This window comes from Mandrillus leucophaeus, unplaced genomic scaffold (assembly GCF_000951045.1).
Source record: "Mandrillus leucophaeus isolate KB7577 unplaced genomic scaffold, Mleu.le_1.0 Scaffold71, whole genome shotgun sequence".
Taxonomy (NCBI): domain Eukaryota; kingdom Metazoa; phylum Chordata; class Mammalia; order Primates; family Cercopithecidae; genus Mandrillus; species Mandrillus leucophaeus.
Window position 1 is genome coordinate 1,930,355 of NW_012107697.1, and position 15,397 is coordinate 1,945,751.

Genomic DNA, 15,397 nt, shown 5'->3' on the forward strand with positions numbered 1-15,397 from the left:
GGGGGTCCTCTCAAAGGTGCCCAGAATGTACTCAAACTCCTTGGCTCAAATGATCCTCCTGCCTTGGCCTCCCAAGTAGCTAGAAATACAAGGGTATCACTGCACCTGCTTAATCTGACGTTTGGTAACAGAGAATCCTACAGTTTTTAACGATCATCTATCTTTACTTTTCCTTTAAATTAGGGGCCCATTATCTTCCACCGCACCTCCCCGCCCCCTTTTTTGAGACAGTCTCTTGCTCTGTCACCAAAGCTGGAGTGCAGTAGTGCCATCTCGGCTCACTGCCACCTCCATCTCCTGGGTTCAAGCAATCCTCATGCCTCAGCATCCTGAGTAGCTGGGATTATAGGCATGCGCCACCACGTCCGGCTAATTTTTGGATTTTCAGTAAAGACAGGTTTTCACCATATTGGCCAGGCTGGTCTCGAACTCCTGACCTCCGGTGATTCACCCGCCTCGGCCTTCCAAAGTGCTAGAATTACAGATGTTCAGTCACTATAGTTAGCTGAGCCTTATTATTGTGGAATTATGGTAATCAAACCATACTACTGAGTAGACCATACTAAATTTCTGGTTTTAAAATTTAATACATCAAAATATTTACCATAAAGGTTTTCAACATTTTCAAAATTGTTTTAAAATAGTAATCTAATTATTTCAAAAACTGTTGTCCCTGTAATTCTATGCATCCATTTATTTGAAACATAAGAGATCCTTGGGCTTCACCAAACTGCCACAGGGTCCACAGCACGAAAGTGGCTACGAACCCTAAGAATTCATCTCAGGAGTAAGACATCAGAATTACACTACTAACAGTCAATGGTCAAGCTATGCCTTTTTTTTTTTTTTTTTTAATTCTGCTTTTCCAGCAAAATCACTGATGATGGTTAACGTGGTCAAGACAATTTACCCTACAAAAGCACACATGTAGGATACACCCCTCACCTTTACTAAGGAGCTCCTGAAGGGCTGCCCTGGCCAGGGAGCCTCGAATCTTCAGTCTCTCAGAGACTACAGCTGGGGTTATAAGTTTATAGTTGGGAACTTCCTTACAGAGTTTGTCGTAGGTAGCTTTGTCAAACAAGACTAAGTTATTGAGCTTGTCCCGAACTTTGCCTTTGGACCACTTCTACTCACCAAAACAAAACAGAAACAAGTTAGTATTTCTGGCAGAAGCACCCTTTCCCTCTCGAGTAATCTGCGTCAGAGAAATCTGTTCCATCATCATCAAAGATAAATTACACATTACTAAAAAAAAAAAAAAAAAAAAACCCGACAGGTGCTTGGGCTTCAGAACAGGGGCCGAGCCCCACTAGATCAGTTAAAAATCACACGACAGGCACAGAGGCAGACACTTTACACACTGGTCTCATTTTCATGATCCTAATGGAAACTAGGAAAAAGAATGAATGGTGATGGGAGGATAAACTCTCACATTTTTACTCTAGAAATCTATACCTGAAAAACCAATTGCTATACAAGCTACCTATTACCAGAAGGCTACGGGAGGGAACCCCTAGTCTCTCTCAGAGGGATCTTATTCCTACCTTCTTTTTGGCCTTGCCCCCAGATTTGTTCACTGGGTCTTTGTCTTTCTTGGCCGACTTTCCGGCGTCCTTCTTCTTCTTGTCGTCCTTGGGCGGCTGTAGGAGGGCAGCGGGAATGCAACGAGGTCCTCAAGTAGCCCCAAACTCCCCTAATACTGCGCCCTCAGCCCCCGCAAACTCCACCACCGAGCACATGGGCGAAGCAATAACCGCGCCCGCCCTGCAACCAAGGCCGGCAGGCCAAGGAGAGCTCCCGCCGAAGGCTCTCCCCACTGAGTCCTCAAACCCAAGAACCCCGGCGAGTTCATACCCCTGAAGCTTACCATTGCGAAGCTCGGGGAGCAGCAGCAGACACCGCAGGCTTGCTAAGATGTCGGACAAAAAGGAAGCGCTGCTCACAAACGGGCCCAGAAACCTCCGTCCGCTGTAAGTACTTCCGGGGCAAGAGGCGGAGCCAGGAGGAGGAAGTCCTACGGCGAAGCGCTCGCCCTCTAGCCTCAAGAGGAAGACAGGAAGTGAATTCCAGTTCCCAAGCCGCACCGCCTAAATACCACGCCAGGTTGTCGGAGTCCGGGCTAGTTGTGACGCAGTACTGTAGTACTGTTTTCCGGCACTGATAAACGGAAAACAATCCACCAGGTCTCGGCAACTAACTTTCCGGCACTACTTATGCCCGAGCGTGTCGCTCCCAATGCGCAGGCGCCGCAGGTGCCGCAGGTGGCGGCATGCAGGGCCTGGGAGGAGGAGGAGGAGGAGGAGGCTGGGGTGGGGCCGGGGGCAAGTGCTGTGATGCGGTTCCGGGGAGGGGCTTTCGGGTAGCGGCCGAATGACAGTTTCCGAGCGGCAGCGGCAGTGATGGCGATTTTTAGTGTGTATGTGGTGAACAAAGCTGGCGGCTTGATTTACCAGTTGGACAGCTACGCGCCACGGGCTGAGGCTGAGAAAACTTTCAGTTACCCGCTGGATCTGCTGCTCAAGCTACACGATGAGCGTGTGTTGGTTGCTTTCGGCCAGCGGGACGGCATCCGAGGTGGGCTAGGCTCGGGCCGGAGGCGGGGGGTGGGGGGGGACGGGCCCCAGTGCTGCAGAAGTGGGTTGGTTGTAGGTGCAGGGCTGGGGGAAAGGGGGTGGTGTCGGGTCTCTTGTCCCCGCGGCGGAATCCCGGGGCTGCAGTTTCGCTGACCGTTAGCTTTACCTCTGCAGTGGGCCATGCAGTGCTGGCCATCAATGGCATGGACGTGAACGGCAAGTACACGGCCGACGGGAAAGAGGTGCTGGAGTATCTGGGTAACCCTGCTAATTACCCGGTGTCCATTCGATTTGGCCGGCCCCGCCTCACTTCTAATGAGAAGCTCATGCTGGCCTCCATGTTCCACTCGTAAGTCCCCCGTCTCCTGAACGGCAGCGCTTGTAATTTGTCTACCTTTTCTTAAATCGTCATTTTGGTGTTATGAAAAACGCAACCGATCCAGATCTAGATTTTAGGTAATAGTGGCAGTGGTGTCATTTTTTTTGTAGGGGGAGAGGAGGGGGCACGGAGTATCGCTCTGTTACCCAGGCTAGAGTGCAGTGGCGCGATCTTGGCTCACTGCAATCTCTGCCTCCCAGTTTCAAGCGATTCTCCTGCCTCAGCCTCCCGAGTAGCTGGGATTACAGGCGCGCGCCACCAGGACCAGCTAATTTTTGTATTTTTAGTAGAGACGGGGTTTTTTTTTTTTGAGACGGAGTCTCGCTCTATCGCCCAGGCTGGAGTGTAGTGGCCGGATCTCAGCTCACTGCAAGCTCCGCCTCCCGAGTTCACGCCATTCTCCTGCCTCAGCCTCCCGAGTAGCTGGAACTACAGGCGCCCGCCACCTCGCCGGGCTAGTTTTTTGTATTTTTTTAGTAGAGACGGAGTTTTGCCCTGTTGGCCAGGCTGGTCTCAAAACTCCTGACCTCAGGTGATCCACCCGCCTCCGCATCCCAAAGTGCTGGGATTACAGGAGTGAGCCACTGCCCCCGGCCGAGGTGTCATCTTACTTAAAGTCAACTTCTCTTCGCTGAGCCTTAGTTTCTTCATATTTAAAGAAAGCCAGTTTAACTAAATGATCTTAAAAAATCTTTTCCTGCTCTCCATTGTGGTATCAGATGTGCCAGCTTTTGCTTAAAAGCACAAGCTTAGTAAGCGCGGCACACATTCCTAATCATTTTATCCAAAGTTTTAGATGTAAAATGTCTTAAAACAAAGTATGAATGTAAAATATTCACAGAATTCAAATGAACTTAAAAATTTTGACACTATTGCCAGACAGTTCACACTACTTCTCCTGACTGTCCCAGGCCATAATGTTAACTCCTCAGCAAATAGGGACACTTCAGTGGAAGTTTGAGAAGCACTCCTGCCTTAGAGCAACTTTGCCTCCTTTGCATATAGGCTGTTTGCCATCGGCTCCCAGCTGTCTCCTGAACAGGGAAGCTCAGGCATTGAGATGCTGGAGACAGACACATTCAAATTGCACTGCTACCAGACACTGACAGGTATGCATCTCCACGGAGGCCAGAGGAGTGTGATGGAGAAGGTGGGGAAGAGACACTGACAAGTTTGCATCTCCAGGTGGGCCAGAGGAGTGTGGTGGAGAAGGTGGGAGGAGGGGATTGACCAAAGACACCTTTGGTAAGCAGGAAGAGGGGGTGTACTTTTCCTGGCACAATTCTTTTTTTTTTTTTTTTTTTTCCTGAGCTGTTTCACTCTTGTTGCCCAGGCTGGAATGCAGTGGCATGATCCGCCTCCTGCGTTCAAGCGATTCTCCTGCCTCAGACTCCCAAATAGCTGGGATTACAGGCATCCGTCAACATGCTCGGCTAATTTTTATATTTTTAGTAGAGACGGGGTTTCTCCATATTGGTCAGGCGGGTCTCAAACTCCTGACCTCAGGTGATTGCCCACCTCGGCCTCCCAAAGTGTTGGGATTACAGGCATGAGCCACCACACCTGGCCCACAATTCTTTTTTTTTTGAGATGGAGTTTCACTCTGCCACCCAGGCTGGAATGCAGTGGCATGATCTTGGCTCACTGCAGCCACCACCTCCTGGGTTTAAGCAATTCTCCTGCCTCAGCCTCCCAAGTAGCTGAGACTACGGATGCCCACCACCATCCCCAGCTAATTTTTTGTGGGGTTTTTTTGTTTTGTTTTGAGATAGAGTCTCGCTTTGTCGCCCAGGCTGAGTGCAGTGGGACGATCTTGGCTCACTGCAGCCACCACCTCCTGGGTTTAAGCAATTCTCCTGCCTCAGCCTCCCAAGTAGCTGAGACTACGGATGCCCACCACCATCCCCAGCTAATTTTTTGTGGGGTTTTTTTGTTTTGTTTTGAGATAGAGTCTCGCTTTGTCGCCCAGGCTGAGTGCAGTGGGACGATCTTGGCTCACTGCAGCCTCCGCCACCCGGGTTCAAGCAATTCTCCTGCCTCAACCTCCTGAGTAGCTGGGATTACAGGTGTCTGCCACCACGCCCAGCTAATTTTTGTATTTTTCTAGGAGAGATGGGGTTTCACCATGTTGGCCAGGCTGTCTCAAACTTCTGACCTCACGTGATCCACCTGCCTCAGCCTCACAAAGTGCTGGGATTACAGGCATGAGCCACCGTGCCCGACCTTCCTGGCACAATTCTACAGACACATCTGTTTGTTTGTTTTGCAAATACAAAACCAATATTTAATCTGAAACTGATTTTGTGCATGCCACCCAGCATGTTCAGCACAGGTTATCTTGTGTTCAGATAAAACTCACCTTAATGCTAGCTCTGTTGCATGTACTTTGGAAGGTGTTAAATGTCTTTCCAAAATGAAATGTGAAAGCCAAATGGATATGACCTTCGGATTGCGAGTGTCATTGCTTCACCCCTTAATTTACTGAAAACTGCCTGAGTTTGTCCCTTGCCTAGCAATGTTTCTGCTGAGGGACTCCAAAACTGTTAGTTAGTAAGTGGTAGAGCTAGAACTCAAAGCTTGGTCTTAATCAGTTGGGTGACATAATAAAGTTACTTCACTTCTCTGGTCTCATCAGTAGATTCAAAGTCTTGCCTTTCCTGCATTATGTGGTAAAAAGAATAAAATTAAAATGGGCTTATAAAAGTGTTTTGCAAAATTGAAAGTACTGTACAAATACAGAATGGCACTATTTGCTCCAATGTCTACCCTTTGGTAACCATTCTTGTTCTCTCTCCAGGGATCAAGTTTGTGGTTCTAGCAGATCCTAGGCAAGCTGGAATAGATTCTCTTCTCCGAAAGATTTATGAGATTTACTCAGACTTTGCCCTTAAGAATCCATTCTACTCCTTAGAAATGCCCATCAGGTAAGTGGCTCCACTTCTAGATACTGGTTAAAGCCTCCTTGCCCCAAGCCTCCTTGCCCCTCCCTGTGTGCTCTGTCCAAAGTTAGTTGAAGCATAGTAGAGTATTACTTTTTTTGTTTGTTTTCGAGACGGAGTTTCGCTCTTGTTGCCCAGACTGGAGTGCAATGGCGCGATCTTGGCTCGCCGTAACCTCCGCCTCCCAGGTTCAAGCGATTCTTCTGGCTCAGCCTCCCGAGTAGCTGGGATTACAGGCATGTGCCACCACGCCTGGCTAATTTCATATTTTTAGTAAAGACAAGGTTTCACCATGTTGGTCAAGCTGGTCTCGAACTCCCGGCCTCAGGTGATCCACCCGCCTTGGCCTCCTACAGTGCTGCGATTACAGGCGTGAGCTACTGCACCTAGTTGAGTATTACTTTTAAGTAAGACAGAAGGACAGGCAGGTGGCTCACATGTGTAATCTCAGCACTTTGGAAGATGGGGGGGTAGGATCACTTTAGCCCAGGAGTTTGAGATCAGCCTGGACAACATAGACCCCATCTGTACAAAAAAAAAAAAAAAAAAAAATTAGCCTGGTGTGGTGGCAGACACCTGTAGTGCCAGCTATTAAGGAAGCTGAGGTGGGAGGATTACTTAAACTCAGAAGGTCAAGGCATCAGTGAGCCATGCTCATGCTACCGCATTCCAGCCTGGGCAACAGAACAAGACAGTGTCTCTAAATAAATAAGACAATCGCTGGGTGCAGTGGCTCACGCCTGTAATCCCAGCAATTTGGGAGGCCGAGGCGGGCAGATCACTTGAGGTCAGGAGTTTGAGACCAGCTTGGTCAACGTGGTGAAACCCCACCTCTACTAAAAATACTGAAAATACAAAAATTAGCCGTGTGTGGTGGTGTGCACCTGTAATCCCAGCTACTCTGGAGGCTGAGGCAAGAGAATCACTTGAACCTGGGAGGCAGAGGTTGCAGTGAGCTGAGATTGTGCCACTGCATTCCAGCCTGGGTGACTCTTTAGAGAAAACAGTCTTTCCTTGGGGTTTATGTCATTTTTTTGGTTTTTTTTGTTGTTTGTTTTTGAGACAGAGTTTCACTCTTGTCACCCAGGCTGGAGTGCAATGGTGCGGTCATGGCTCACTGCAACCTCTGCCTTCTGGGTTCAGGCAATTCTCCTGTCTCAGCCTCCAGAGTAGCTGGGATTACAGGTGCCCGCCACCATGCCCAGCTAATTTTTATATTTTTAGTAGAGACAGTTTCACCATGTTGACCAGGCTGGTCTCAAACTCCTGACCTCAGCTCATCCACCAACCTCAGCCTTCCATGATACATGTTGTTCTTCAAGCAGTTTCCCCTGGCTTAAGTGGGGAGAAAGCCTCAGGCCTCACGCTTTTTTTCCCACCTTGGGCCTGGCTTAGGTGTGAGCTCTTTGACCAGAACCTGAAGCTAGCCCTGGAGGTGGCAGAGAAGGCTGGAACTTTTGGACCTGGGTCATAGGCTGAACCTGTGATGGACCCCCAAATTCTGAGAGTTCCTGCAAAAGGAATACTGCTGTTTATACTCCAGTGGAAACCCCAGCAGCCTTGTTAGTGCACTGGAAAATGGGAGAATGCGGACCCTGAAGACAAAACTGATTCCTGAGCCTTAACACTGTGTTCTTCCTTCTGTATATACCATGGTCTTACTTTCCAGCTCTGTATGGATTTATTTTTGGAGGAGCTAGGTCCATAAATGTTGTAATAAATATTCCTTTGATCTTGGTGTTTGCTCTCTATCTTAATCGATGGTTTTGGGGGAAAGGTAAAGGAAGGGAGACAAAAATGGTGAGGGAATTCTGGGAAGATGATTATGTTCTAGTAAAAAACATAACAAATATGTGTTCATTAAATAAATGAACATAAGATTTTGAAGCATGAGCACTGGATCTAGTCCCAGAATTGCTGCTGATTTCCTGGGGTCCTGGGGTGGTGGTGGCCATGGTGGTGGCTGTTATAATGATGATGATGGGCTGGGCACGGTGGCTCAAGCCTGTAATCCCAGCACTCTGGGAGGCCGAGACGGGCGGATCACGAGGTCAGGAGATCAAGACCATCCTGGCTAATACAGTGAAACCCCGTCTCTACTAAAAAAGTACAAAAAAACTAGCCGGGCGAGGTGGCGAGCGCCTGTAGTCCCAGCTACTCCAGAGGCTGAGGCAGGAGAATGGTGTGAACCCAGGAGGCGGAGCTTGCAGTGAGCCGAGATTGCGCCACTGCACTCCAGCCTGGGCGACAGAGCGAGACTCCGTCTCAAAAAAATAAATAAATAAAAATAAATGATGATGATGATGGAACATATATCAAGCACTTACAGTCAGGCATTCCTGCTTTGTCTCACTTGATCTTCACCCTAAGTCCAGGGGGTTCGTTCTGTTACAGATTTAGCAGACTTTCTGCCTCAAAGTTTCCAAGCTAGTTACTGACAGTATGGGTTTGAACCTAGGCTTTCTGACTACACATTCAGTAAACCACTGTTACACTTCCTCCCTCCATCAAGTTATTTAACCTGTCCACAACCCAATAGCTTTATCTCTAAAATAGTCATTGAACTATTCAATGTTCAGGTGAAGGCAGAGGAGGCATGAGCTTTAAAGGAGTCCATCTACACTTCAGCTTCCCGATTCCAGGGAAATGAAGTCTTTCCCTTTTGGGGTGGCAAGAGCAGGTATCAACAGTATTTCCCAAGGAAGCTGTCTCACTTTGAAAAAATGAATCACTGACAGTGTTCAGTATCAAATCTAGTTTTAATCTATAACAAGTCATCTTTTCTTCCCACCTATACCCAACTGCGCCTAGTGGTACAGTGAGAGTGATAGCCGCCTCTCTTTCCCTGGAGTCTGAGGTATTGGCAACAGCTGTCGCCCACTGCTGAGAGGACTTAGGGCCCAGCAGAAGTCAAGGGCCATTAGTGCCCTGCAGCTGCAGGGATAGCCTCACTTCAGGTGGGGATGGGGTAGGATGGGGACAGGATGGGGCCTAGGAAAAGAAGAAGGGTACAGGAGGCTTCCTGACTGCAGAAGTTTTCTGTTTGTCTGAAGGCAGGAAATAGGAGCTAATGGAGTCTAAGGCCAAAGGTTATCTTTTAAATAGAGCATAGGACCGGGGAAACTGGGACCTCACTAGCCACTGATAGCTTCCAGCGCCACCTGGGTGAGGGAAAAGGCGCAGAAATGGAAAGTGAAAGGTTCAGGGCTAGCCAAGCAGGCCCCGCCTTTTCTTCCCCCCACAGCGTGCAGGGGGAAGGCCACCGTGGGATGGTGCTCTGGAACCTGGACTCTCTTCACTCAGCCTTCTTGGACACTCGGCCCATCTTGGTGCGGATGTTTCGTAGGAGGAAGAAGACAGCTGTGCTGGCTGCACACATCACTTCAGCCACCCAGAAGGCTGTGCTCCAGCTGTAGTGCTTGGCAATGGTGCTGAAGGGCAGCCCAGCCAGAAAGCCGCCCACTGTCAGGGGGAAGGGGATGAACCTAAGCCAGTGGTGCTAGCTCCAGCTTCTCACTGGTTTATATGCAAAGCACAGGTGGGGGTGAGGGAGAGACTCTAGAAGGTAACACTTACCATTGGCCATGAGTCCCACAATGGCGTGGGAGGTGCCACACAAGTTGGGAGGGGCACTCTCGTTGGCTATGACTCCAAACAGGGCAATGGGACCATACGAGGAGAAACCAAATACAGCTCCCAATACCAGGATCCAGAGCTGCCAAGGGCAGAGTAGAGTGGCATTCAGAGTTGGAAAGCTGACCTGCCTGCCCACCGCTGCCAAAGCGAGGAAGGAGGCTTGGTCCCCAGGAACAAACGGGAGTCATAAAGGGACAGTAAGTAAGTGACCCTTTTCCTCCCACTCCCCAACACAATTGACAGTACAGAGCTAGAGTAGCAGATGCCACATTGAGCAAACCCTGGGACCTAGGTGGGCAAGGAAAGGAGGTACAGAAGTCAACCCTCCGAGCTAGAGGCTGTCCTCAGGATTCACACAAATTGGACTGGCTAGGGGTAAGGCAAAGGGGTAGGACAAAGGTAAGACAGACGAGGAGAAAAACCAGAGATATCTTTAAGGCACCTCATGCTCTGTAAAGCCTGTGAGCTCTGCGAGAGGGTGAAGAGCCGGAGTCCAGAAAGCAACATCCTAGAGAAGCACAGGGAAGAAAAGAAAACCAGGCCCAGAGTGGAGGAGGAGAACCCAGACACAGAGAGGAACGGTCCAATCAGAACTGAAAAGGGAATCTGAGAGGCAAAGAAAAGATTGGCCCAGGCTACAGCCAGGAGAGGAAGAGAGAGTCAGTGGCCCTTGCCTTCTCTCCTTGTGCCCTGCTGTGAGCCAGGCCTTTCTTAATTACCTTGGGGGAGTCACTGGTCACTGTTACCCGGAAGAGGTACATGGACACTGTCATGCCAGCCATCATGAACAGCAACAGGCCATGGCGAGGGTTCCCGTAGATGGACAGTCCCGCCTATGGATACAGTCCCGGCAATGTCACACCCTCAGAACAGGGCAGAGAACCCCCATCCCTGGACTCTGATACAGCAGGGACTCTGCTGACAGGTCTTTGGCAATCCCACCTCAGTTCTTGGCCCTGGGCAGCTCTGGGAGGCCCTGGGACCTGCTCATTACATTCTGAGGCCAAACTCCACAACATCCCTTCCTCCCCCATGGGGCAGGTCTAGGACACGTGCTGGGGAGTGCACCTAGTCTGTTCCCAGCCTGTTTTCCTGGGGCTGTGGAGAAACCTATAGCTAAGTTAAGAAATATTCTGGCTGTCCTTCACATCAGTTAAAATTCTCCCAAGAGCCTTACCTCCACCACTGTAGGAAAGCTAAGACCAGCCCGGAATCGTTCCCTCCTCACCCGGTCTAAACCAGCAGATGCCAACCTGCCTGTGCCCTGGGACTCCCATCTCTCCAGTGCCTGTCCCAGCCATGCTGTGAAGACTGAAAGGGACCCTTCTCCTTCCTGTCCCTTCTGCCCGCTCACCTTTGCCATGGCCCGGTCTGACAGGTAGCCAGCTGCGATGCTGCCTACAAGGCCCCCAACTTCCAGGGCACTCATGTAGGAGCTACCTGCAGTGGGGAGTTGTGGTAGGAAGAGGGAAGGGAAGGGTGGGAGGGTGTTACACATTGGGGTTGTCCCACAATGGCTTAAACCTGGAGAGGTACAGGGTTCCCATGGGTGACTGGCCATAGCTGCCTGAGTAGTGCCCGGCCTCAAAGAACGAATAAAGAGGATAAAGGGAAGCAAGGCCTGAATTTCCATCCCCTGCATTGGTTCCTGCTCCTTATGCCCACCCTTGTCCCCATGCTCATCTTACCTACAAGGGCTGACTGTCCCTTCTCCTGGATAAGGAAGAACTGGCCCCAGTCAGTACAGCAGGTCTTTACTCCAAACACCACAAGGTAACCAGTGGAGAGCACCCACAGGTAAGGGGACAGCAGCAGCTGCTGTAGGGTGCTCTCCTCCTTCAAGGAGCCTGGAGGTAGGAAGAGGCTGGGTGTCAGGCTCGGCTCTGACTGCTCTCCCCAACCTGAGCCCCCAACATTCATTAACCAGCTACAGGGGCAGAGTCCATCTGCACAGCCAGGATCAACGTGAAGGGTATTCCCTCACCCCACTGCTCTCCTCTCCCCTTCTCCTCTGCAAGCTCAATGAATGAAAGAGAAACAGGACCAGGGAGGACCAAGCCACTTAAGGACCAAGCTCAATGAATGAAAGACAAACAGGATCAAACAGGCCCAAACCACTAAAGCTCATGATTCTATCTATCCAGGACAGGGAAGTCTGTGCTGTTGTGAGGAAAGGCCAGAAAATAACATGAGTCACAGCTCTTGCTGGCTCTGCCACTTGTCGAGTATTTAACTGCCTCTTGGGATGGAGTTTTGTTCACTCCCCATGCAGCCTTCGTTACCACTCCTTCCCCCACATCCACTGACTAGCATAAGACCAGGCAAACGCCTAGTCTTCAACAAAAATCTGCCTGCTGAATGAGTGCCCCAGTGGTTGGCTTGGGTGGGGGCTTACCCTTCTTGCCCTTAGAGGGTGTGGGGTCCAGGTTGCGGAGTCCAACATCAGCAGGTTCATTGTGGATGAGCAGAAGACAGAGGAAGGAGACAACCACACACAGTGCCCCAGACAGGGCCAGCGTGCTGCGCCAGCTGTAGCTCTGGGCGAGGACGGTTGCCAGGATAGGGCCCAGCCCTCCAGCCAGGTTCATGCTGGTTGACAGGATGGCCCACCAAGTGCCAAACTGAGATGGCTCAAACCACTGTGGGGCAGAGAGCAACAACATAGGTGTCCAGCCTACTGCCCATGTTGAGGGTGGGGTCAGGTGGGGCAGCCCTAGAAGCTCACATTACAGGGAAGAGGGAGAGGGCGCTTCTGTTTGGCAGGGCAGTTCCCTCCTCTGCCACCTGATCCCACCACTCTCAGCCTCCTAAAATATCTTGACAAGCAATAGGAGCTGGCCAGGAACTGCTCAGGAACCTGCTCTGGGTTGGGTATGGAGGTGGTGGGTAAAAAGGGGCGCTCCCACATGCTCTTTAGGCATCCTCTATGACAATCCAAACAGGCTGTTTGGAAACACTCACCTTCCTCAGGACCTTCCCACATGGGGGCCAGCCCAGCCCCTGGGCCAGGCCATTAAGGAACCAGAGGGCAGCAAAGACAGGTACTGTGGAGCTCCAGGAAAAGAATATGTTGACCAGGCCAACCAGGAGCAGCCCAGAAGAGAAGAGCCAGCGAGCACTCATCTGGTCAGACAGCACTCCACTGACAAACTTGCTGATAGCATAAGCTGCTGACTGGCTGCTGGTGATGAGCCCTGCAGGGGAGGGGAGCAGGGAACAGTACACTTAGAGGTTAGGGACCAGGGGAGAAACACGGGAGCAATGGAAGAAGGCATGGGGTCAGGTGTGTAGGGGTGCCCAGTGGGGTGAGACAGGTTACTTCCCAGAGGAACAGGAGGAGCCTGCGCTGCAATCGGACACTCACACATGGGGCCCTACTACTTCTGCCACTTCTCCTGCCTCACCATCAGCACTAGCCCCAGACTGACCCATGATTCTCAGCTACAGTTGTCAGGGAACAAAAAGGGAGCAGGACATGGCAGCTCCCCATCCCTGGGATTTGCATATGGGATTTCCCACCTCACCCTGGATGCCAACCCCGGGCCTCTAGCAGTTCTGTTGCTCCACCACCCAACATGGGGCGAAGGGCTCAGGATTGGAGTCAGGAACCCTGTCCCTCCTGAAAGGTAGCATGCCAGGCCACATGAAGTCATTGTGCCAACTTTTTAGTTTCCAGTGCTCACAGTGTCAGTAGCCAGCACTCACCCTGAAGCCTCCACATGCACCCAAACAGATGTGAAAACCATGCTCAGAAGTCCCCAGACACTCTCAGAATAAACAGTGCCTCCAGGGGCATGCGCACACACATCCACACACATCAAATAAGCAGCCCTCCTTAGCCCTGCATGCACCCACATCTATGGATCTCAGAGCCTCTTTTTCTGGCACCTGGCCTCTACTGCACAGACACTCCACCCACACGACATGCCCGTACACAAACACCCAGTGTGTCCTGCTGGTTCTGTGTCCCCAGGCCCACCACCCTGCTGTTTCAGGGCTCACCCAAATCATCCTTGTCCAAAGGGATCTCTTCCACCACTGATGGCATGACAAAGGAGAAGGTCTTGCGATTGAAGTAATACAGGCTGTAGCCCCCAAACATGGCCGAGAAGATCACAGTGCGGTAATAGCCATAGCCCTGGGCTGCCATGGTAGAAAAGAGCAGGCCCTACCAGCCAAGACGCACAGCCTTTGACCACAGCTTCTGCTTGCCACTCTCACAGTTCCCAGATCTGCTGAGTTGGATTTTTTCTGCTCCCTCCTCCACCCAGCCTCCCAGGCTCCCTTTATAGCCACCTCCTGGACAATCATTAAGCCTGGGGAGGCTCCTAGGGGACCCAGTGTCCTGAGGGAAACAAGAAAACAACAGATTACTGATCGCCAAACTGCAGGGGGTGGAGGAGGTCCCAGAACGAGGCATGCCTGTGAGCCAGGCGAGCACCCTGTGTCCCCAGGATTTCTGCCTTTACCTCCTCTATCATGTCTGCTTGCCTGTGAAACCAGCTTTGATTAAAGGTTCAACCTAATTACTTTTGTCTGCATGAGCCCAGGGGAGGCAGGGGTGGGATGAGCAGAGATGCCCTCTCTAGCCCTGCTCCCTCAGTCACAGAACCTTCTCATTCATTCACGAAAGGTTTATTAACTTACTAGTTGACAGACACTACACTTGGCACTAGGTTAGTTTCTACACCCACTCACCACCACCCCAGCAAAACACAAAGTCAGACACATACCCCGTCTACCCCACTTCTAAGCCTTCTAGAGAGGGCCTCAATCCATAGAACTCTCAATCCTTAGCACAAAATAGATGTAATTGTTTCCTACAGTTGCCCCCTGTAATTCTAAGCAAAGGGGACCTCCCCAGTTCAGGTCCCACGGTGTCACACAGAAAGCCCTGCTAAGCTCTGATGGGGCCCCACAGAGCTACCTCTGGATCCCCATTACCCTGCGACGTCAGTCTGGGCTTCCTTCGGGCTGGCTGGGGGCTGCAGGGTCTGGTTTCCAACCTGGGGGACGTTGGCAGGGGCCGCAAGCAGCGGGACTGGGCAGCCCGTGGGCGGGAAGGTGCACAACAGTCCCGCCCAGGGCCCCGGCAACATGCCCCGGCTTTTCCGCTCAATTGGTAAAGTAACTGGAGCAGAAGGCGTAGGCGCACGCGGAGCGAGGGACCGCACGTATTCCCCCGGAGGCCCCGCGCTTCTGGCACCCAGAGGCTCAGCCTGGTAGGGGAGGTCCAGGCGGCGGGCGGGGGAGGAGGAGAGGCGGCGGGCTCCTGGCACCTGCCCAGCCCCGTGTCCTCACGCTACTCAGGACACGCGATTGTGCGGCTGGAAACCACGGGGCCGGGGGTGCAGGAGCTGGAGAGGTGCGGATACCACAGGACTGGCGCCATAGAAAGGGGTCTTGTGCTGGTCAGGGGCAGCGTCTCGGTGCCCCCAAGACCCATGAATTGTCTCCGGAACTGCAGGAACAGCTCCAGGTCGTATCGGAAGTTGGGGTTTGCCAACAATGGATCCCCAAGACCTGAGAGCCCCGCCCTCAGGTGACGCCCCTCCCCCGCATACCGCCCCTACCTGAACAGAGGCAGGAGCCCGAATAGGACGGGGCGGAGCCAGCGAAGGCTGCGCATGCGCAACTGGCGGGGGCGTGGTCTTCTCCTGCTTCGCTTGCCGGCAAGTGGAGTTCTCCGCGCCACATGCCGGGGACATCGACTTACTCCCTTCCGCCGGTCACGCTGCTCCTTGGACCAACACAGCGCCCCTTACGGATTGAGCACGACATGTCCAATTCTTAAGTGGTTGCATTCAGCAAACCATGTTTTTAGTGAGTGCCCTCCTCTACAAAACACATGGAACACTGAGGTGGAT

The 15,397-nt window shown here is 51.7% G+C and overlaps 3 protein-coding genes across 10 annotated transcripts; 1 reads left to right on the top strand and 2 right to left on the bottom strand.

Annotated features, from left to right (window-relative positions):
• Window positions 1–874: 874 nt before the first annotated feature.
• Window positions 875–2,299, bottom strand: RPS25 (ribosomal protein S25). Its single transcript, XM_011965006.1, has 3 exons — window positions 1,871–2,299; window positions 1,548–1,643; window positions 875–1,129 (listed from the first exon to the last, which is right to left on the bottom strand). Exons 1-3 carry the CDS (start codon window positions 1,871–1,873, stop codon window positions 875–877), a joined length of 354 nt encoding a protein of 117 aa, XP_011820396.1. The 5' UTR covers window positions 1,874–2,299.
• On the top strand, window positions 2,021–7,639 carry TRAPPC4 (trafficking protein particle complex 4). Of its 3 annotated transcripts, none has more exons than XM_011964906.1 (5): window positions 2,021–2,577; window positions 2,751–2,925; window positions 3,961–4,064; window positions 5,753–5,879; window positions 7,290–7,639. In XM_011964906.1, the coding sequence occupies exons 1-5, from the start codon at window positions 2,403–2,405 to the stop codon at window positions 7,366–7,368; spliced, it is 660 nt and encodes a 219-aa protein (XP_011820296.1). In that variant the 5' UTR covers window positions 2,021–2,402; the 3' UTR covers window positions 7,369–7,639. The 3 variants fall into 3 exon arrangements, with proteins under 3 accessions (XP_011820296.1, XP_011820297.1, XP_011820298.1); XM_011964907.1 differs by having other exon boundaries at window positions 5,867–5,879; XM_011964908.1 differs by having other exon boundaries at window positions 2,028–2,577; window positions 2,751–2,796.
• Window positions 7,640–8,634: 995 nt separating this feature from the next.
• Window positions 8,635–15,161, bottom strand: SLC37A4 (solute carrier family 37 (glucose-6-phosphate transporter), member 4). Of its 6 annotated transcripts, none has more exons than XM_011964909.1 (11): window positions 15,104–15,161; window positions 14,810–14,991; window positions 13,533–13,875; window positions 12,492–12,724; window positions 11,926–12,169; window positions 11,219–11,377; window positions 10,885–10,970; window positions 10,250–10,363; window positions 9,973–10,038; window positions 9,471–9,609; window positions 8,635–9,356 (listed from the first exon to the last, which is right to left on the bottom strand). In XM_011964909.1, the coding sequence occupies exons 3-11, from the start codon at window positions 13,678–13,680 to the stop codon at window positions 9,190–9,192; spliced, it is 1,356 nt and encodes a 451-aa protein (XP_011820299.1). In that variant the 5' UTR covers window positions 13,681–13,875; window positions 14,810–14,991; window positions 15,104–15,161; the 3' UTR covers window positions 8,635–9,189. The 6 variants fall into 6 exon arrangements, with proteins under 6 accessions (XP_011820299.1, XP_011820301.1, XP_011820305.1 ...); XM_011964911.1 differs by having other exon boundaries at window positions 14,537–14,991; window positions 15,104–15,129; XM_011964915.1 differs by lacking the exons at window positions 9,973–10,038; window positions 14,810–14,991 and adding an exon at window positions 13,050–13,149 and having other exon boundaries at window positions 13,703–13,875.
• Between the last annotated feature and the right edge of the window lie 236 nt (window positions 15,162–15,397).

Bases quoted from the DNA above. Each gene is read 5' to 3' on its own strand.
- RPS25 (XM_011965006.1), bottom strand. The intron at 1,130-1,547 runs GTAGGAATAAGA...TTTGGTGAGTAG, and splicing joins GGGGCAAGGCCAAAAAGAAG to AAGTGGTCCAAAGGCAAAGT.
- TRAPPC4 (XM_011964906.1), top strand. From the start codon at position 2,403: ATGGCGATTTTTAGTGTGTATGTGGTGAACAAAGCTGGCGGCTTGATT. The intron at 4,065-5,752 runs GTATGCATCTCC...TTCTCTCTCCAG, and splicing joins CTGCTACCAGACACTGACAG to GGATCAAGTTTGTGGTTCTA. The intron at 5,880-7,289 runs GTAAGTGGCTCC...GGCCTGGCTTAG, and splicing joins TCCTTAGAAATGCCCATCAG to GTGTGAGCTCTTTGACCAGA.
- SLC37A4 (XM_011964909.1), bottom strand. From the start codon at position 13,680: ATGGCAGCCCAGGGCTATGGCTATTACCGCACTGTGATCTTCTCGGCC. The intron at 12,170-12,491 runs GTGAGTGTTTCC...TCTGCCCCACAG, and splicing joins GTGGGAAGGTCCTGAGGAAG to TGGTTTGAGCCATCTCAGTT. The intron at 9,357-9,470 runs GTAAGTGTTACC...TCCCCCTGACAG, and splicing joins TGTGGGACTCATGGCCAATG to TGGGCGGCTTTCTGGCTGGG.